The sequence below is a fragment of the Rutidosis leptorrhynchoides genome, unplaced genomic scaffold (genome assembly GCF_046630445.1).
Source record: "Rutidosis leptorrhynchoides isolate AG116_Rl617_1_P2 unplaced genomic scaffold, CSIRO_AGI_Rlap_v1 contig173, whole genome shotgun sequence".
Lineage (NCBI taxonomy): Eukaryota > Viridiplantae > Streptophyta > Magnoliopsida > Asterales > Asteraceae > Rutidosis > Rutidosis leptorrhynchoides.
Window position 1 is genome coordinate 57,586 of NW_027266422.1, and position 21,354 is coordinate 78,939.

General features: G+C 36.1%; 3 protein-coding genes and 1 pseudogene across 3 annotated transcripts; 3 read left to right on the forward strand and 1 right to left on the reverse strand.

The window, feature by feature from the left end:
- Positions 1-672: 672 nt before the first annotated feature.
- On the forward strand, positions 673-5,749 carry LOC139881590 (uncharacterized; annotated as a pseudogene).
- Positions 5,750-9,025: 3,276 nt separating this feature from the next.
- Positions 9,026-9,466, forward strand: LOC139881591 (dof zinc finger protein DOF2.1-like). Its single transcript, XM_071866038.1, has one exon. The coding sequence runs from the start codon at positions 9,026-9,028 to the stop codon at positions 9,464-9,466; it is 441 nt and encodes a 146-aa protein (XP_071722139.1).
- Positions 9,467-11,156: 1,690 nt separating this feature from the next.
- LOC139881577 (uncharacterized) lies at positions 11,157-12,744 on the reverse strand. Its single transcript, XM_071866024.1, has 3 exons — positions 12,655-12,744; positions 11,520-11,719; positions 11,157-11,421 (listed from the first exon to the last, which is right to left on the reverse strand). The coding sequence occupies exons 1-3, from the start codon at positions 12,742-12,744 to the stop codon at positions 11,157-11,159; spliced, it is 555 nt and encodes a 184-aa protein (XP_071722125.1).
- A 3,713-nt stretch (positions 12,745-16,457) lies between these two features.
- On the forward strand, positions 16,458-18,430 carry LOC139881592 (peptidyl-prolyl cis-trans isomerase FKBP16-3, chloroplastic-like). Its single transcript, XM_071866039.1, has 7 exons — positions 16,458-16,494; positions 16,790-17,070; positions 17,200-17,283; positions 17,750-17,799; positions 17,928-17,976; positions 18,095-18,169; positions 18,305-18,430. The coding sequence occupies exons 1-7, from the start codon at positions 16,458-16,460 to the stop codon at positions 18,428-18,430; spliced, it is 702 nt and encodes a 233-aa protein (XP_071722140.1).
- The last annotated feature ends 2,924 nt before the right edge of the window (positions 18,431-21,354 follow it).

The window sequence follows — 21,354 nt, forward strand, 5'->3', positions numbered from 1 at the left end:
ATTTTTAAATTTAGATAATTAAATTGAATCCGCAAACTTTCCTAATGTAAAAGGTTTCGGTCCAATTCGATTCTAGATAATTTCAATTTAATTTCATATAATTTTTCGAAAAATAAAAAATTAAATAGAATCTTAAACGGTTCTAATCCAATTTTAAAATTGCATTGACCGGTTCGGTCCGATGCTCTCATTCCCATGTCTATCGCCACTTAGAAAGTAAAGGACAAAAACCCAATGTTTTAGGAGACAAGGGTCTAGATATTAATGATTTTCTCAATATATGAGCTTCGTTTTGGCAGAGCCAATATTTTGACCAAACCCAAAATTAATTGCAAGTCCACGGCACGTTTATCGATGAATTAATTAAACAATCGAGATATTAATGGAAGCTCCCATTCCTCTTCCGAAGTCAATGCCTCCTTCATGTGTTCAGGCCCATACTTAAAAATGGGCTATCTAAGTGCCAAAAATTATACCACTTGAGCCCAAAGCACTATGGCCCATTTGTTTCATTAGGGGTTTGAACAATAATAGCTAACAAAAAGGGGTTATTTAGTCGATATTGCAAAACATTAGGGATTATTGTGGAGAGTTCAAGTCGTTTGTTACTGTATAAAAGTCGTTTTCTCTCTCGTTGTTTCACGATCACACTGTATTCACACTCGCCGGATGATGACAGCGGAGATTTTCACGGCGCTCGATAACGGCGTCTCCGTTTCCAATGGAGATATAAGTAACTCTAATGCCGTCGGAACTAAGAAGTTTCGCGAGAGCGAGCGACGGAGGAGGAGGCGAAAGCAGAAAAAGAACAAAGCAGCATCGAATTCCGCCGGGAAACACAGCGACGCCGAATCCGATGGCGATGAAGCTTCCGGCAAAGAGAATGCCGAACCTCTGAAGGTATGAAAGAGTTAAATGAATTACTAACATTGTCTCTTTTGCCGATGACTTCAATTTCACGAACATCAGTTCAAGTGCTACACATTTGATTCAAAACACTTAGTTACTTACTCGGTTTACTCTTTCTGTCGTTTTTAATGAACTAACAAAACCAAATAATTTCGGTGCAGGTTGTGGTGGAGTACATCCCGGAAAAGGCAGAGTTAGAGGATGGTTTCGATGAGGAGTTCAGAAAGGTTTTCGCGAAGTTTAATTTCTATGAAGTTGCTGGTGATGAGGTAAAGGAGGAGAATATAATATTTTCTCTTTATTAAATGTATCGGTTTATATCTGAAAGAATGTTTCCTAATATGTGTTCCTTATATCCATTTAGGAGAATGATCAAAAGAACGAGTCTGCTCAAGATGCCGAAGCAAAGAAGAAAGCAGACTCTGACTCAGACGAAGAAGAACAGGATAACCCACAAAAGGATAAAGGCATGTCTAACAAGAAGAAGAAGGTTTGTCATTAAGTTTCCTTTCTCAATCATCGATAACATGGATTTGGTTATTGTTGTTATTATATTGTTTATTTTATATTTTTGGGTTTTTTGTATGTCAGCTTCAGCGGAGAATGAAGATTGCAGACCTCACACAGATTTGCATGAGGCCTGATGTTGTTGAGGTATTGAAATTGTCTTTTTGGGAATTTAATATTATTGTGTTTCAGTTACCATCCTTTTCAATTTGTGATTTGTGATAAGAGTTGCTTTTCAGAAGTCGCAAGCTTTGTGTTTGTGTAACATGGCATTTTATGCTGTGTTCTGCTTTGAACTTAATACTCTTGTGCCCTCTTAAAGAGGGCTGAACTAGGAGAAGAACACATGCTTCAAATATAATACTTCTTTTAATCTGATCGTATGAGTAGTGATTTCATTTGTATGAGTAGCTATTTATTCATTTGTTGGTATTTCCAGGTATGGGATGCAACTTCTGCTGACCCTAAGTTGCTGGTGTACCTGAAGTCTTACCGAAACACTGTTCCTGTGCCAAGGCATTGGTGCCAGAAAAGGAAATATTTGCAGGTCAGTGTCCCTTGATAAACGAAATAGATAAATGGGGCAAACCAATGCATACATGACTATTGGCTTGATGAAAATAAGGGGTATAAAGAAGTGTTGGGGTTAGATCACATCGATTAGGTTTCTCTTATATGTATATATCTGGTTATTTGCAGGGATGCTGCTGTGACAACCATGGAGCATGGAATTGTATGTGTTTGAAAGATCGGTCCTTTGGTGGCCCTTCCTTTGAATAAATATTTGCTAGCTGGGTGGTGTAGATTTTACATGATGCTTTTGGGGTTCCTTCTTTTTATTCATTTAGTGTGGTATGCCTTTAGCGTACTATTCTTGGAATTCTTTCCACATCAAGCTGCCAATAAATTTACTCTGAATTTTCAGATGCTTATCTATGGTGCTTAATGCTGGGTCTAGATGCATCTAATTGTGATTCATAATTGCGGGGGTAACTCAGCATTATGCTAGTGATTTAGCTATTGTTGTATCTCATCGTGTTTGGGACTTGTTTTGCAGGGTAAACGTGGTATTGAGAAACAACCTTTTCAGTTACCTGATTTTATTTCTGCAACAGGAATTGATAAAATCAGACAGGTAGCTTGTTGTTTTTTCTGTTCATCATGTAGTTTCCTTCCCTTTGCTCTCATTCTTATTTTTGGTATATACTACGAAACACTACCATACCAAAAGCGCTGTTGAATGAGCTGTCTGATGCCTTTTTAATGCAGGCCTACATTGAAAAGGAGGATGGTAAGAAGCTAAAGCAAAAGCAACGTGAGCGAATGCAGCCAAAGCTGGGTAAAATGGACATTGACTATCAGGTATTTCTTCTTTCTGATTTTCTTATTTTTTTTTTCGGATACCATTATTCTCATTTTTCTTCCCCAAATGTTAATGTGCTTTTATCGTTGTAATGCTGCTGTGCTCTTTTAATGAGATAATGTTCTGTGCTTCTATTAGGTTCTCCATGATGCAGTTTTTAAGTACCAGACTAAGCCAAAGCTAACAAGTCATGGGGAGCTGTATCATGAAGGGAAGGAATTTGAGGTACTATCCTTTATCTTTACATTCTAATAACTGGGTCCTTTTTTTTCTCGCTCAGATTTTGTTGGAGTCATATCATTAGATCCAAGGTTTCAAAAACGGTCATCTTGATGCTATGATCATCTGAAAGAGACTGGCTTGTATTATATACCAGTTTATGGATGTATGAGGTTTGGCCACATTATTCTCATTGGAGTACGTGAAAGTGACATTGAATTGTTTTTTGGATGAAATGTCTGTCAAGTGAACTAATTACAATCCCTTGTGTTTTAACATTCAGCTTGTTTCACTGAAATTTTTGGCTCTGTAACATATTGATGATGTTTAGTGGCATGGGAACTTGTAATGAATTTCTTAGGAAATTTGAGTATAATGTTGCACTTTATCATGGAGAAACTGTGAGCGCGAGAGGAAACATAAAATGGTTTCCTTGTAAGCTCCTTAACCGAGGGACTAGCATCCAGATGTTTGGTATACATACAGTTACACTTGTTTTGGAAATCACATGTGACTGGATTCCATGTGTCAATCTCTTAGTGGTTTCATCTTGCTGTACATGTAGGAGACTTACAACAGCGGCAAATATTTTAACTTTCACTGTCCTAGTTTACTCAAAGGTGTGCTAGGTATCCCGCAATTAACATATATTCTGTTGTCCACAGGTAAAGCTGAGGGAGATGAAACCAGGCACTCTATCTCATGAGTTAAAAGAGTCTCTTGGGATGCCAGAGGGCGCTCCTCCTCCATGGCTCATTAACATGCAGGTTACTTTTCTATGACCTTAAGCTTGATACTTACTTTTTTTTCCCCATCTGATATTGGATAGTATCTTTCAGAGATATGGCCCCCCTCCATCATACCCACATTTGAAAATCCCTGGACTAAATGCTCCCATTCCTCCTGGAGCAAGCTTTGGTTATCATCCTGGTGGCTGGGGCAAGTTGATGAAGTGAGTTCTTCTTCTTGTAGTTCAATGAAAGTTTAACACTACTTGACTGCTTATCTTCTGCTTGACATGGTTTCATCTTAGTATTTGGGTTCATTTTAATATTGTCCTTCTTTTCTTATATAAATAGCACGGTCGACCCTTGTATGGAGATGTTTTTGGCGTCCAACAGCAAGAACAACCTAATTATGAGGTATTTTCTCCTACTTCTTTCATCAATTTTACATCCATCATGGTCGTGACTCTTGATTGAGTTGGCTTATGGGGTACACCATGAGGTATCCCTCCCACTATGCCCATCTGGGTTGGCCAAAATGATTTTTAAGCAGGGGCTGTTTCCTGGAGTTCTTCCTTGTTGTGGATATGACTTTGATTGAAAGGTTAGCTGGTCTAGTGAAAGGAATATCGGGCGTATATTTTATTTTCATTATTGAATGGGATTATGTATGCAATTTTGATCATGTATTATACCATCTTACTTTTGTACTTTTGTCGTTTCATTAATGCAGGAGGAACCAGTTGACAAGACCAAACATTGGGGTGATTTGGAGGAAGAGGAACAAGAGATGGAGGAAGAGGAATTGGAAGATGGCATTCGATCTGTTGACAGCCTTTCCAGGTATGGTATAATTTTGTTGGCGGTGCATGTTTTCCAACATACAAGTCACAACTGCGAAATACATAAGCATAAGTTCATGATCATTACTATTAATTTTACCATCCACTATTTAATATCTTGCTTAATTAATCTCTTTGAAAAAAAATGTTCAGCACTCCTACTGGAGTTGAGACGCCTGACGTTATTGATCTTCGGAAACAGCACAGAAAGGAGCCCGATAGGACCTCTTTACCATGTGGAGTGCTAAACTTTTGTGACATTCTTTTCGAAATGCCTACACCTATGTTAGTGGCATGTTTCACATCTTCTTTTTTGTTCTCTATTTACATCATTAGGTACGTGAAGAGAAAGAAGAGAGGATTGCTCCAGGGACTTTACTTGGGACAACACATACGTATGCAATCTACCTTTTGACTTCCCCCCTCAAATTCCTCTTTCCTTTTTTTTTTTATGATGATTTTTTTTATTTCTTTTCCACCTTGCAGGTATGTGGTTGGCAGTGGCACCCAAGACAAAGCAGGAGCCAAGAGGGTAAGTAATTAATGCTTTTGTTTCTATGCAATTAATCGCAATTGCATTGAAATTCACAAATTAGAGAGTAGCACTAGCTAATGTTGGCTTCTTAGGGTTTACTTGTTCTGGAAGATTCATTTTTACCTGGTTTATATTTGGTCTCAGTTGATTTTCGTCTATGTGTTTGATCGGTGGATGTTTGTGTGTTTTGGGGAGGTGGATCTACTTAAAGGTCAGAAAGCAGATAGAGTGGATGTTACTCTACTACCAGAAGAACTAGAGCTTATGGACAATGTTTTGCCTGCGAAGTAAGCGGAACACATCCCTATTTATTAAATATACTAATGTCTCTCCTCATATGTAAAATGAAATGAAATAATGCTTTGGCTTTTATCACAGGTATGAAGAAGCGAGGGAGGAAGAAAAGCTACGGAATCAGAAAGAAGATTTCAGCAACATGGTTGCAGAGGTGCGATTCATATCTTAGTTAATCGTCCTTTATCTTTTTATTATAAAGAGTAATAACAATTTAACATGATATTTCACTTGAGCATGGCCACTAAACCAAACAAATTTAGGTTTTGCTTACATATATTTCTAACGGAATGAAATGTTGCAGAACGAGAAGAAAGGAAGCGGAAGCAGCAGGACAAGACAAAGGCGGAAATAGAAACAATCGTTTCAAATTTTAGAAGCTAGTTGCTTGCTTTGCACGTCTTAAGTTCCTAGTAGTTCGATCTTTCCAGTGTTCTATTTTATATCAACCGACTTCGAGGGAATTTTTTTCCGGTAACATTAGTCTTATGTGGTAAACATCATGCTAGACACATTATCATGCACATTCTTTTCTTTTTTACTTTAAAGTTTGTTCGGCACAACTTTTGTGTTTTATCGATGACTTGCCATGTTAGGTCGTCAAACTACATGTTTTAGTTTAAAATCTAGCCGACTCCCACGATAGAGCAGTAAGAGGCTAGTAGCGTTGGATATATAATATGGGTAAAGAAAGAACTTTCAATTAGAATTCACACTTCTCATCATTTCTTAACGAAATATTAAGATAAAGGGAAAAGAATAATCGATTGGACAATTTTTGATATTTTACTAATTTTCAGGTTTTGAGTAGAAGTGAAATTCATCCACTCCACAAACTAGTCTTTTCTGACGTATGTATATATTGGATGCAATCAAATCTAGAAAAGTTTAACTGTTCACTATCAACCGCCGACTATGATTTTTACCCAAAGACTCTAAATATTCCTTACTTGTTAGCTACTCTCCCTCCCTCTCTCTCGGTCTCCATTGTTACAGATGAATGGTGGCCCGCCATAGCCGCCCCCGCCAAGTGTAGACCCCAGTGAGGAAGCAGATGTGAACCGTTTGATCATTTATCGTCCGTTATAATAGTACTCCCTCCAGTCCATCCTTACTATCTTGTAATAAAAGTTACGAATATCATATAGATGATTAGTTGATCGAAATAATAATTTGCACGTCCTTACTCCTTAATAATATGATTTATTGCTTCATGTACTGACAGTTGGAATGAAGGATTAGTCTCGCTGCTATTGACGGTGAAGATATCCAAAAAGATCTAAAAAAAATAATATGATTTATTAGGCTATATATTTTCTTATATTAAAACAATAAAGTAATTGGAGAGTATGATTAAAAAAATTAGATAAAATATATATTGATTTTATAAAACAACACTTAAACACTACATTAAAGTGGACGGAGGAGTATTTTTTTTTAACTTTTACCATATTATGTTCAAATTTTCCAACCTTTCTGTTGGGCTAGACTTTAGTAAATTCTATACCTTTGCATCGTTGTGTCACAATTTTAATATATTAGTAGGTATATTAAATGTAATCGAATCGATTGTTTTGTTTCCTCACGTGTAAGGATATATCGACACGTTTGTTGAACGTTGACATGCTTTACAACCAAACAGTACAAAATTTCGGATGGACAATTATTTTTCAACATGTTCTCACTAATTAAATTATACACAGTGCACTCTACTCGTATTAGTTAGTTTAATTAATCAAACCAAAAGAAAATCCCAGCTCCAACTTGGTCCAGAGAGAAGGTTAGGTCATACATAATCCTAATTAATTAAAAACAGTGTAAAACAAGATTGTTTAATTACTTTAGCATGGTGGACTAGCTAGGCACTGTGACAGAAACGGCGTCAGAAGCCTAAATCATAACATGAGATCTGTGTATTCAGCTATAAAAGAAATAAAAATGTAATTTTTCTTTTGATGGTAAATAAAAATGTAATTTCAACAGCGACAATTTTATGTTATATTATACTTAAATATTACCTTATGATAAACTAGACTCTACTAAATTTGAGATATATGTTTTGTTATGATCATGATATATAGTTGTAAGGAGTGATTAGTATATTTCTTCTGAAGTTGCAAATAAAAGGTAGGTAAAAGTATTTTTGAGGAGGGAAATCCTATAGTAACTTATATTTTAACCTATATAAATTACCAGTACAATTTTCTAGATTTTTTTTTTTTAAACATAATGCCAGAGAAAACATAATGTCATCTCATATATGTGGCTGGTGAAAACATATTTGACAATATATTGACTTTTTTGCATGCCATCTCCATCAGGACTTGTTATATCAAATTATCGAATCTGAAATGAATCATGCCAATTTTAAAAGCCCTAATTCACACTGTACATGTAATAAGTATATGAAACTCCATAGCCTGCAAACAAATCTTGCATGATAATTAAATAACCGAAAATGGAAGAAATGAAAACTGAACTGTTCAATCAAGTTGAGAATGAGACCTTCAATAATAAGAAAACAAAGTTAAGCTTACCCTACATAATATTAAAACATTATATAATTAAAATTGCTATTGTAAACTCATAACATAATGCATGTTTTTATTCACATGTCCAAAGGCCCACTATAAGATCTCAAGTTCTTTACCACCTCAAACTCTCTTAACCCTACTAGTTTCCACGTGATGCCATCTGTTTATTTCTCCTCCTTAAAAATCTAAATACATAGTTTAAATGGGAAATTAAATTTCGATAGTATTATCACGATGGAAAAATATTTCGCTTATAAACCATGCAAATGAAAAATTCCAATGTAATAATTATCCTGTGGATCTAGAGCTAGAATGATTACGATGAAGAGTTGCTCAACTATAAGCTCTAAATTAATCATCATATATATTATAAGGTTAATTATATAGTCCTTCAAAAGAATATATATATATATATTTTGATGTTACCTTCATAAGAATATTAAAGACCCCAAATATATATCATAAATGTGAGTCTTCGGGTCTTCCTTAAAAATTTTTAATTACAGGGGTGGACTGGATTATGACTTGTGTCGTCGTTCATTATATAGTTTAATATATATAAAATATATAATTAAGCTAAAGTAGTTCTCATTGTCATAAACATGTATACTTTTTTATGCTTCATCCCATTACAACACATACATTTGAAGCACTATCAACGTCTCTGATTATCCACGTGTCACCAACCCACCTTTACCTTAGGTGTTAAGTAATATTCTCTATATGATCTTCAATATTATTTATGCAACTGGCTAGAATTATTGTTCAAGTTTCTACATGCATGTATGATTAATTATTTTTTTAGGTTATTTATGTGCATGTAATTATTGTAATGATATATCCATTAATATACATACATAACATAGGTGTGTTTATAATATAAATTAAATATAAATAACTTAGAGATAAAGATAGTTAGACTAAATATTCTCTTCACCTTCCTAGCCATTTCCTAGTATGTAAACACGCCTTCATCTATTCTTCAAATAATATTTCTTTCATTTGGGCTTATAAGGAACAAACTCAATCTCTTCTTTGTCATTCCAAATCGATTTTTCTTGTGAAGAAAGTTTCATTTGTTGAAGAAAATTATTCAGATGGGGTTGAGTACAAAACAAGTTTCAGGTGAAGGGTTTGATTGGAACAGAAGCTTGTTGCAAGCTCAAAACATGGAGCTTCCTAAACCAGTTCCAATGAAAAGGCAATTGATGAATCAATCTGAGCCGTTGAAATGTCCAAGATGTGATTCATCAAACACAAAATTCTGTTACTACAACAATTATAACAAGTCTCAGCCTAGGCATTACTGCAAAGCATGTAAGAGGCACTGGACTAAAGGTGGCACTCTCCGGAATGTTCCAGTCGGCGGCGGCCGCAAAAACAACAAGCGTCTTAAACATCATCAAACACCACCAACACAGTGGCCGCTGCCGGTAATAGTTCTAGGATGCAAATTGGTACCAATATGGCATTCCAAAATCAGAGACCTTCGTTTGTCCTTCATGATCAGAAGAAAATATATCGAACGGCGACACTGATTCGTCCCTCCGTCGTCGACATCCTTGCCCCTGCAAGAGTGCCCCACCAATTTTTTCGATGCCAAAAACCTGCTGGGGTTCAATATTGGTTCTTTGCCTGATCAAAACCAAAACCTAATGCCATTTACTTTCAATGGTTCATCAACAAATTCATTTGAAACAAATCAATCTTCAATCTCAAGTTCTAATTTTCAAGCTTCAAATGTTTATGATCCCATTTTAACCACTACTACTACTCTCATGCCATCATCATCACCAAGTAATTGCAATACTGTCATAACACCAGCATGGCAAACTATGCAAAGTACAAGCAATATTGGAATGGACATGACAAGTTATTGGAATTGGGATGATTTAGAAAATCTCGTCTCATCGTCGTCCACTGATCTCAACATTCCATGTTGGCAAGATGCAGATGATATCAAGTAAAGTTCTGCAAAAAAATTTCAGCAGTGTCTTAAAAACATAGGCTTTTTTTTAATTAATTATTTTTCTAAGCTGAGATAATTTGTTGCTTGATAATTTATGTACAGACCAGGTTTGTCTTGATAATTAATTAAGACTGTAATTGAAGCTGTCTTGCTTTTTCTAGTTTCAGCTTCAAGGGGCTAAAAAAATGTTAATGGGAGGTGTCCATTTTGGTGCACAAATTGATTTCTGTATCTATATGTTTTTTCTTACTTTAATTATTTTTTTTCAGAATGAGAGTAGGTCAGAGCTTGTTATTTTCTCATAGATTTTGAAAGCAAGAGAGGATAATATTGTGATTGATCAAGAAAATTGCAGATCGATGATGGGGTCAGCTTCCAGCTTGGATTGGCTAATAGTTAGTGGATGTGATGGAATATTCTCGGAGTGCATGAATGTTGTATGTGTGTATATATATATATATATTATCTAATGGGATGTGAATGTCTCTTAATAATATACTATTGAGATATGAATTTTTGTGTGACATAATTTAAGACCACTTGGTTTGAGAATCATTCTCTTTTGCTAGTCTGACACTAAATTTTGCAGGTTGTAAAGTAGTTTGTGGAATAGTTTATTTAAGGCAATTTTGAGTCTTGGAGCTATGTTGCCGGCAATGTTATCTAGGACAAATATTCTGTAGTACTGACTGGCCTATCTAAATTCTATTGCCAGTACGAATTCTCGTGTACGTTTTCTTCCAAGTTCCAAAGGACAATCTAATACAGTATTATGCATAATACTGGCCATACTATAATTTGGTCTCTCACATTTATGCATCAACTAATACAATTTACATAGGAAAAGTGGAAGTATTTTCAAACGGAGGTAGTATATTATGTTGGCAGATATCAACGGCTTTCAGTAAAAAAAAAGAAAGAAGACCAAATATACACCATTTGATAACACGAGGGACGAACACCCAACTATATAAACAAGAAGGGTTGTTGAATGAGTTCGATAAGTTAAACTTTAGGGACCAGTCAGATAACTTGACTGAGAGATAAACTGATGAAGGAAATCTATAACCAAATTATTTACTGTAGAAAAGAAATCATGTTTCGATTAAATCGGGTAGTGAACACATAAAGGACAGTGTAATGAATCATACCATATGGGATATCCCCAGTAATTGTGTTCTTAAAAGCAAAAAAGGTGCCAAAACACTAATTATGAGCTACAAATAGTACAGTGTTCATGAATCTATGACTGAGTTCATCTAGAGTGGGCCCATTCTGACACCAGTATCTCTGCTGGGCAGTAGCTGTGGATCATTCGCCTTGGAGAAGCTAACGTAGTAGAGCTCAGAGACAATGGCTGTTAAGAAGACGAAGGCAGCTCCAGCCCCAAATACACCCTTTCTCAATTGCGCACATGTCAAGGGCTTGCTGAGGTTGTCATTCAGGTAGTCTCTGTATTTAGTGTGGTATGCATTTTGCACAGAGCCAGCAAAAAGGCATATCTCAGCAATGAAGAAGAAAACCCTAAGAAAAATGTGTGGCATAGGCAGAGAAGTTAACAAGAGGAAAGTAAATACCACCAAAATCAGCAAATGTAGGAATGGAGTAGTATGAGACATTACCAGCAAGTGATGAATAGGACAACTGCACATGCCCTAGAGCCGCTAGGCCTTAAAGCTTTCCCACAGCAAAGGCATCGACTTGCTAGCATAATCAAGAGCTGACTAACCAAAAGGAACAGGAAAGAACCAGCTCCCAACCCTGATGAAATGTCTGAATCGTAAACACAGTAGCTATAGTCTTGAACTTTGGTAACTGTTGCCTGTCACAGAAAATAATGAAACAGTTTATTCATAACTGCCTCCAACGAAACACAAACCACTATTTCATAGTTCATTCTGTCTAACACATCCGGATTCGGAGAAGAAAGATTTAGAGGGCCTCTCCTGGATGTTCAGCAGTATTTAGGATTCTACACCATATAAAGAAAAAAGACCACATACAAATCAAAAGGGGCCTCTACTGGAATTGAGGATTTTCATATTCTGTGACCAAGACAAGGCAGAGGGACTTACTACGAGCAAGGATTCAAAATCCAAACCAGGAGTAGCTTTAAGAAGGACACCAGATATAGAAAAACAAAAAGATGAACAATATAATCTGGCAACTTAAACTTATTATCTGCATCCATGTTTCCGCTCTGTGGATAGCCTTGGACTACAGTAAAGAGCTGGGATCTAAGTCTTTCTTAAGTTATACGATGATGTGCACAAGTTGATTGAGCACCGACAAATGCAAGGGGCTAGATCATGGTGAAATAAAATACCGTGCCTAGTAAACTTAGTAATGTATCCTTTTATGCTTGCTTATCAAAAGACTCCATGGCCATAAACAAGATAATCGTTCAGTTTACAATATAATATGTAGCTCTAGTGTTGAAAATTGAAATAGAAGACATCTGTTGTTTCCTAGTAAATGTAAAGCATTAAATCTAGATCTTCCCCCCGTCCAGCAGTATAAAGCAATTTAGGGATTGAACGCACGCACATCAGCTGAATTGAACAACTACAGAGCCACTAATAAATTGCGACATGCGAATATCTATTGTATATGTATAAAACAACACATCGACAAATGAGAATGGAGATAGATTGAAGCCAGATCTACAATTTGTTTTTGAGTTGAGATAAATAACGTAAGCAAATCATCAACAACTCATCTGAGAAGAAACAGAAAAAGAGAGAGAGAGGAACTGACCGTGGATCTTCTTTGCTCAGCAGCAACGGCAAGTCCGAAAGCGATGAGATCAAGGACGAAAACAGTTACAATCAACAATGTCGAAGCCATCTTCTTCTTCTTCGTCGTCGTCGATTCGTTCTCTTCTCCGACTCTGTATGTGTCTCTCTACTACTATTAGCAGTAGTAATACTATATGAGCGTGAGCAAGTAACCGACACAAGGAAGATAAAAAGGGTTTGTGAGTGATATAATTAAATGCTAGCATAGATCTTCTCAACTGAGAGATATCGGGTATTTTTTTATTAGATGAAATTATGTTTGACTTATTGGTATTAAAGTTTTTCGTCAAACCTGTGAAATTTGTTGACTTTTGTTTTGTCTTTCTCTCAAACTCATAGTAGACTATAGACTATTTTTGACAATCAGTAGAGTATAGACTTCATAGTAGAGTATAGACTATTTTTTGACGATCAGTAGAGTATAGACTTCATAGTAGAGTATAGACTATTTTTTGACGATCAGTAAAGTATAGACTATAGGAAATACGGTTAAATATCTTTAAATTAATAATGCGGGGATTGTCATTAAATATCGTCGGATTGTCGATTAGGACATAGCCTAATTAATTATATATTTTTTTCATCGAAAAAATATGTGAAAAAATAAATTTTGAATGGATAGTTTGTAATAAAAATTAGTCAAAAAAAATTAATATTATCGAAATCGAATTTTTTTTGAAATGACAATTTAAGACTCTTTGAAAAGAAATAAGTCTCCAGTGAATAACCCGACAACGACGAGAATTATCTTGTTTAACAAAAAAAAAACTGTAAAACAACTACCATAATCTGTTTTTAAATTAAATTCCAATGAAAAGAAATTCGCTGACACGAGCAACAATTTGCTGTTCGCACCACTAATAAAAAGACAGATCTATAGAAGAAAAAAAATCTATCAGATTTTTTTTAAGTCATGTTTGTTCAAGTATTTTTCTTTTTTTTCTTTTACACTATGATTATAATATATATCTTTTATATATATTTTATTATTCACATACTATATTTTATATAAAAAATTGTGAACCTAAAAGAATAAATATAAAAAAATAAAAACAAACATGACCTAACTATATTTATAATTATTTATTTTTTAATATGGTGTACACAACAATTTTTTTTCAATTCCAATTGGCAATGGGCCAATGGGAAATTCCATCAGCACAGAAAATGCTACAAGTATTGCAAACACTCGGCTACAGCTAAAAAAATAGCAATTTTTTCTTCAAATTTGTTTCTCTAATTCACTTAAATGTACTTGTATGGTTTCGAACACATACAGTAGTTACCAGTAGATGAATTGTCATGATTCAGAACTACTTGCTTCTGCCATTCTCTGTCGATACTCTTCTTTAAGAATCCTGAACTTAGCCACCAAATCGTCATATTCCGGAAGCTTTGGATGAACGTGTCGGCCTCTAGAAGTCTCATTTTCCCTTTCATTCGATTTCCTGACGTTTCCAAAGTAAGGTACAATTCTACCAGTCTCCGATTCCATACAAGAACTCATTCCCTCGAGAATCCTGACGACCCATTATTAGACGAAACGGAGAACTCTTCTTCATTTCCTAATGTCACATGCTTATTATTAGAGCCAATGCTAGTGATGAATACAAAAATTCTCTTGTCCTCTCCATTTTGGTCCTTTAATCGGAACTCTTCTACTTCCCGAGTGAAAATACTTTCCTCAGATATTTCAGACGACTCGTATAAAATCTTCTTGGATGATCCTCCGACTTTTAACGTTTTCCGGGCAGGCACTGGATTGTTAGAGCCAGAACTTTCTGATCTCTTGTCATTCTTGGCATGTGAAGCTTGCGCCGTGAGAGAAGGACTGGTACTATAATACTCGACTAATTCCATTCCCTGAAACACGAAAAGAATTTATCAGTTGTTAATTTCCTAGGAACGTCTCCCAATAAACAGGATGAGATATTTTCAGAGAAAAACCTGAGGCATATCTCCATGTTTTAGCTTGTTATCATGCCTGAGCCTGTAATCATAAGCTATTTCGTTTATCAACTTAATCTTTATATCATAAGGAGCAGACTTCACACTAAGTTTCTCTCGAACCTGAGACCAACATAAAAATCAATATCCTAACTACTCCATAGAAAAACAATCAAAACCTAGAATTGGTTAAAATCTATTCAACTAACCTCAGGATTCACTAAACTTCCAGGAGCTGATTCAGAAGCAGCTTTCGTGAACTTGCGCCCATAACGTTCTCTGAACAATTTTTGTATCAGTTTTAGCTCAGGCAGATCTTGCAAGTTTGCAGAAGCAAATAATAAAGTTGAAATTGCTTCCTCAATGTCATCAGCACATTTCCTGTGCAAACAGAAAAATCATTTTTAAGTTAAATTGCTTGCTGTACTAATTATTCAGTCAAAATATATATAAAAGGATTTTTACTTATGTCTGCGTATATATGGGAAATGGATAGTAAGGAATTGACAGTAGTTGTCTAAGACTTGATATGTAGTCAATAGGCATTGGTCTGCAAACAGCTCCTCCACCTCGAAAAAGTATAAATATAATGTCAATGTTTTGCATCAATTAATTCCTAAATTAACCATCTTTTAATTAATTAACTACGCAAAAATCAGCTGGAAATTACAACGTAAACAACCAACCTCAATTCTACCGAATTGAGTCGGCTACATCTTGAAAATAAGTTGAATCAAGATTAACCTGGGAAAATGCGGCTTCACATTGATCATTCTTTAGAAGTTGAACAATATCTTCTCTTTGCTGCTCTATAATATATTGTCTCTTGTTCTTTAGGATGTTGAGACGGATTTGAAGGCACTCGATTAACTTCTTGCTGCAAATAATATAATTACAAGTATATTAAATCAAGTAAAACATGTGATATATCTAATTAACTTGTAGAATTATGAGTACCATTTAGCAGCTTTCCTCCACACGAAAATGAAATCGAACATGTCTTTCTTAGGAAATTTAGGTGCGTTTGTTACGTGGGACGGGACATGTCTAAGGAAATTTCCGTGTTTCTAAGGAAATATCTGAACATGTCTAAGGAAAAATAATTAAGGGAATGGAAAATTTTGAAGGTTGAAGGAGACGGTTGTTAATTGCCAACTAAATAGTAACTGCTCCACTCTCTTTGTAGCAAGACATGAACTGACACTAGCTTAGCGAGCAGTTAGGAGTAAATATTGTAATTAACGGAAAGGAAATATTTTGGGTTCGTTATGAATCCGGTTCAAGGCTTAATTGAAGAACCGGCAGATTCAAACCGAACATTTTAAAATTGGTCAAACCTATTATTTCATCCTTCATGTTTGATAAATTTGAATGTATCATCCCTCATGTGTCCTTTCGGGGACTTCATCATCCTCTTATTTGCGTTCCGTTAGGCTATTTAGTCACACATTGCTGACGGACGTTAAATCTCGATTACGGTAATGTATCATTCAATCACATTGTGTGACACGTATTAAATGAATTTAATGTCAGTTAATGATGAAGGACACGTAAGCGATATTAACGTCTGTTGATTAACGGAATGTAAACATGAGGGTCAGAGTGCCCAGATGATACATAAAGGGACATTAGACTCAAATTAAGTAAATATGAGGGACGAAATGATCGGTTTGGTGGTAGAAGATTATGAAAGAACACGTGGACATTGAAGCATAGAAGATAAACCAATGATAGAGTGACACGTAGATTTTCAGTTATCCACTCTCAGAAAACAAAAGACGAACAATTTCGTTTCAGCAGCAGAGACCAAGAACAATGGCGCTTTCTTCTTCATCTTTGCTGCTTCCGCTCGGTACGAACTAATATTCTTTCATCTTTCTCCAAATTTAAATTATTACCTTCGTTTACTTTCACATTCAACAATGGGTGTTTTGTTCCGTTTTTCAATTTCGGAAACTGGAAATGAATGCATGTATCAGTATTGCTGTGGATTATAACCCATGTCGAAATTTTGTGCTAGCAGATGTTGAAATTCTTAGTGGGTTTCTTCTTATTATCCAATTTTTAGTCTGAATCGATGGTCTTAAGGTTTTGAGGATGGGATTTCTCTGAACATTGAGTTATTCATTGTTGACTGTGCTTGACAGGTTCAGCGCCTGGGAAAATCCTGCGTAAAGAAAGTGATGGGATATCTTATGGAAGAAATCTTGGCCAGATCGTGCAATGCACAAATGAGCATAAGGTCAGAGCTTCAAGGACTACAAAACATGGAGACAGAATGAATTTTATTAATCGGAGAGATCTTATTGGATTAACTTTGGGAGTTTCAAGTATTGTTCTGGATTTATTACCAGCAAATGGTGCTGGCTTGCCTCCAGAGGAGAAACCTAAACTATGCGATGACTCTTGTGAGAAAGAGCTCGAAAATGTATGGTGAGATTGCAGGCCTCCCCTTGTCAACGATATTTCCTTCATAAACCAATTTACTGAAATGTTATTTTTTGCATTGGTAGCCATCTATTCACATACTAGTGTTGACGAAATCTTGTTTATTAAGGTACCAATGATGACTACAGAGTCTGGCTTGCAGTACAAGGATATTAAAGTTGGCTCAGGACCAAGTCCACCAGTTGGTTTTCAGGTCAGTCTGTGATGCTTTTCTAACGGTAGCCTACAAAAGCAATGCACTTATGTGAAATGGCACACCAAAAAATTCAGCATGTTAATTAGTGCTAGATTAGTTAAAACTACGTACAAATCATCTTTTCCAAAATCTTGTAGGATATGGTTGGCTTGTTCGGTAAATTTCTGAACGACTCTAATCAAGTCACTAGATTTCATTTTACTGATCGAGTGTGAAACCATTAGAGTGCCAGAAATTACAAAGACGTGATTTTTATAGGATAAAAAAAAAGCCCCAGACAGCTACCCTGATGTCTTTTTATCTTTCACTTGGGAAAATTTCAGACAAAAGATGAAAATTGCAGTCAATTTCAGCAACACACTTATGTGAAATGAATGAGACACCAAAAAATTATGTTTCGGAGAAATACATTGGCCTACTTGGCGTCTGTTTCTGATCTTATGATTTGTTGCTACTGATACAGGTGGCAGCCAATTATGTTGCCATGGTTCCATCTGGACAAATATTTGACAGGTGAATGTCAGTCTTTCTTCAAATTTGGATTCAGAATCTTATGAGTTGAAGTTAGTTTTTTCATAACCCCTTGTCTGAGCAGCAGTAGCAATGTAGCATTCTAATGTACTTTGTCTTTTTATATGCAGTTCATTAGAGAAGGGTCAGATTTATATTTTCCGCGTTGGCGCTGGGCAGGTATGTTATTTTGAAACCCATTATTATCCAGAAAGGACGTTAGAATTTACAGCTAGGGAATAACATATCATGATGATGTTTTTATTCATCTGAGTAAAGTAGCATTAAATTGAAATAGGTGATCAAAGGTCTTGATGAAGGAATATTAAGCATGAAAGCTGGAGGGAAACGCCGACTCTACATTCCAGGGCCGGTAATTACCTTACTCTCCTCAAATTTATAGGTTATAGCCCTTTTTAATGGGTCTTGAATCATTTGGATGGACGAAAATGCCTTGCGTAGATTCCTAATGGAGTGGTACTTGTTGTCTTTGTTATATGATGATCAGTTGGCATTTCCAAAAGGTCTAGTCTCAGCTCCGGGAAGGCCAAGGGTGGCTCCAAATAGTCCAGTCATGTTTGACGTCAGTTTGGAATACATTCCTGGACTTGAATTGGACCTAGAAGAAGAGTAACATGTTCACATTTCCTAGTAAATGTTAGTACATATTCCACAGAAGATACAATTATCTGTATTTTTTGCATGGACGTCAAGAAGATTTGATTTTTCCCCCAAAATTAAAGATTTGTGAGTTAATTTAATTCTACAAGAGTCAACGGTTTCTAAAGCAGAAATGACAACAGAGGGAGCTATGAAAGTGATAACTAAGATTCAAATGTGTTTAGTTTCAAACTGTTGAAGAAGTCTCTTACAACTAAGATTTGAGATTGATGGATTGACGATGGTAATGTACCTTGTGTCACACGCGAGTACTTGTAAGGTGGCACGTGTCGCATACGATTGACGACTTAGACGGGTGTTCATGTGACACGTGACCTTGTCTACACAAAACCTATCAATGTAACATCGCAACCAAAAAACAAAACAAAAAAACCGTAATGGCAAGAACTCGTTATGAACTTATGGCCGAATTTGGCTGATCAGAGGATCGCCGGAGAAAGAAAGGAGAAGAAGTTAGCTAGAGATTTAGGCGGGAAAGAGAAGAAAAGAGGTTTGTAATGTTATTGATATGAGCCTAAAACACCCAAATTTTACAATATTGTTTGTGGGTTATGAGCTTTACAATGACTTCAGCCCCAATAACCAAATGTCCTGACTGAAAATCAAACGGGGAAGTGAATTCAAATCCCTAAATTCGACCGTCGCAATAAGTATAAATAAAATCCCTAATTTTTGCGGACACTGTTCATTACAATATTCCATCACTAAAACCCTACTTATACTAGGGTTTGGGTTTATCCTTTTTAATTTGTTCATCGTCTTCAAGATTCCGCTCGTCGTGCTGGGGCATCATGTCGATTCGAGAAATCAACGATCTCCCAGAGAATCTGCTGATCGAAGTCTTTCGGAGACTTCCCGAAGCCAAATTCGTCTTCCGTGTCCAGCAAGTTTGCCGAAATTGGTACCGCATAATCTCTTCCGACATCTATACTACTAGTTTTATTGAAAGCTTTGCAAGTCAGCATATCAATCTTAGAAATCCTGAAATATCTAATCTTTCGCACTTCGTGCCCAAATCCCCTGAGATTCCCTTCTTTTCTTAAACAGATTAGAAAGCGAGGTAATGTCAGTGTGATAGCATCATGCAACGACCTGTTACTTTGTCAAATTGAAATATCTGGAGAAAGAGATCAGTATTGCATATGTAACCCACTCACTAGGCAATATGTTATCCTCCCCGTCACTCCTTGTGAGATTCCTATTGAGAGTATTTTTGTTAACGTTTGGGTAGGATTCGTTCGCGACCCTTTATTTCGTATGTGAAGAATAAAAGACAACATTGGGATTATGTTGATGTTAACCCTCACTACAATTATAGGGCTGTGTTCGTCTATCTTTGTATGGAGAACGGTCCTATGAATATGAATGCAATAGTGCGTGAATTTTCTTCCGAAACTAATGAATGGAGTGATCGTAACATTGATGGGCCAGATCCAGGACTATACTATATCAAGCTGAGAGTAATTAAAAACCTGATTCTTCATAAAGGGATGGGATTTTGGATCAATAACTCAGAAAGAAAGATATGCATTTACGATCCTCATAACGATATTGATGATCACCCAATACTGCACACAACTAGAGCCCCAGCTAGAGTCCCAACTAACCCGTCACCTATAGGCAGACCTGTCCTTGGACTTTGCAGAGGTTTCTTGAGATATTTTCAGTTGACCTATGGCCACACACCGTATGATGACTGTGAAGTTGATGTTTCTGCGTGTGTTTGGGAGATGAAGGATTTGAATTCTGGATCAGAGTGGAGTTTGGTGCACAATGTGAATCTTCATCAATTGGGTGACCTTTGGCAGTCGGGGGTTACGAAGATTAGAAGGTGTAATGTATATACTCTAACTGCGCTAGCAATCGATCCAAATGATCCTGATATTGTTTATATTCTTGTTGGAAAACATCACGACATCATGTCGTGCAACCTTAAAGAAATGGAAATGAAGGTGGTCCAAACCGGCTTTATGGAGGGCCGCAACTTGCTATTCTTAGAACGTGATGTCTTCCCAGTTATGGCTCCAATTTGGCCTACACCGATCCACAGTTGTCTTGGTGGGTGAACTAATGCTCGAATCTCTCTTTTTTTTCTTTTCATTTGCTTGCAACAGTATTAATTAGTTATCATGTTTGGAAACTTAATTATCAGGACGAATGGTGAAATCTGGAAATATTTCCAAGCAGAAGAGTGCCGTTGACCATGGAGTTATTAAAGATGATATGGTAATAATTGTGCTTCTCGACTTTTGACACATTATGAACTCGGCCTCTCTTTTTTGATATGAAAGTTGTTGTTTAACATAGGGATGATGCATGCAGTTATTGGCGATTCTAGCCGATACAACAACTGGAGGAGGAGGAGGAATAAAGAGAGCTCCAACAAGTTTCTCTTCTGGATGCTCTTCCGCTCGAAAAATGAAAAAAGAGAATGAAAAAGAAGATGAAAAATAAAATGAAGAAAGCAAAGCAAAGCGTCCTTCACCGGAGTCCGGAGATGAGATCAACGATAAGTTATGTGAGAAGTTATATACGCTGAAAGCAAAAGTCCTCTTCATCCATTCCAACACCCATTTTATTTAATATTATATGTTTGGACTCATCGTTTTGATGTATTCATCAAAAGCTTTGGAGAATTGACATTATGCTACTTGTCATTCTACTTGGTAATTTCCTTGAATGATAAACCAATTTCTTTTTGTAGCAAGAGCCGTGTGATACAAGCCAATGTCTTTCTTATGTGAAGCATTGTTATAACCTGAAAAATATGCCTAGGCGAGCATTTTTTATTGGATCAATTTTGCAGAACATAACTAGAGCTTTCTTGCTTCATTTCCACTTAACTCAATTTGCCATATCAACAATTCAAAACTAATC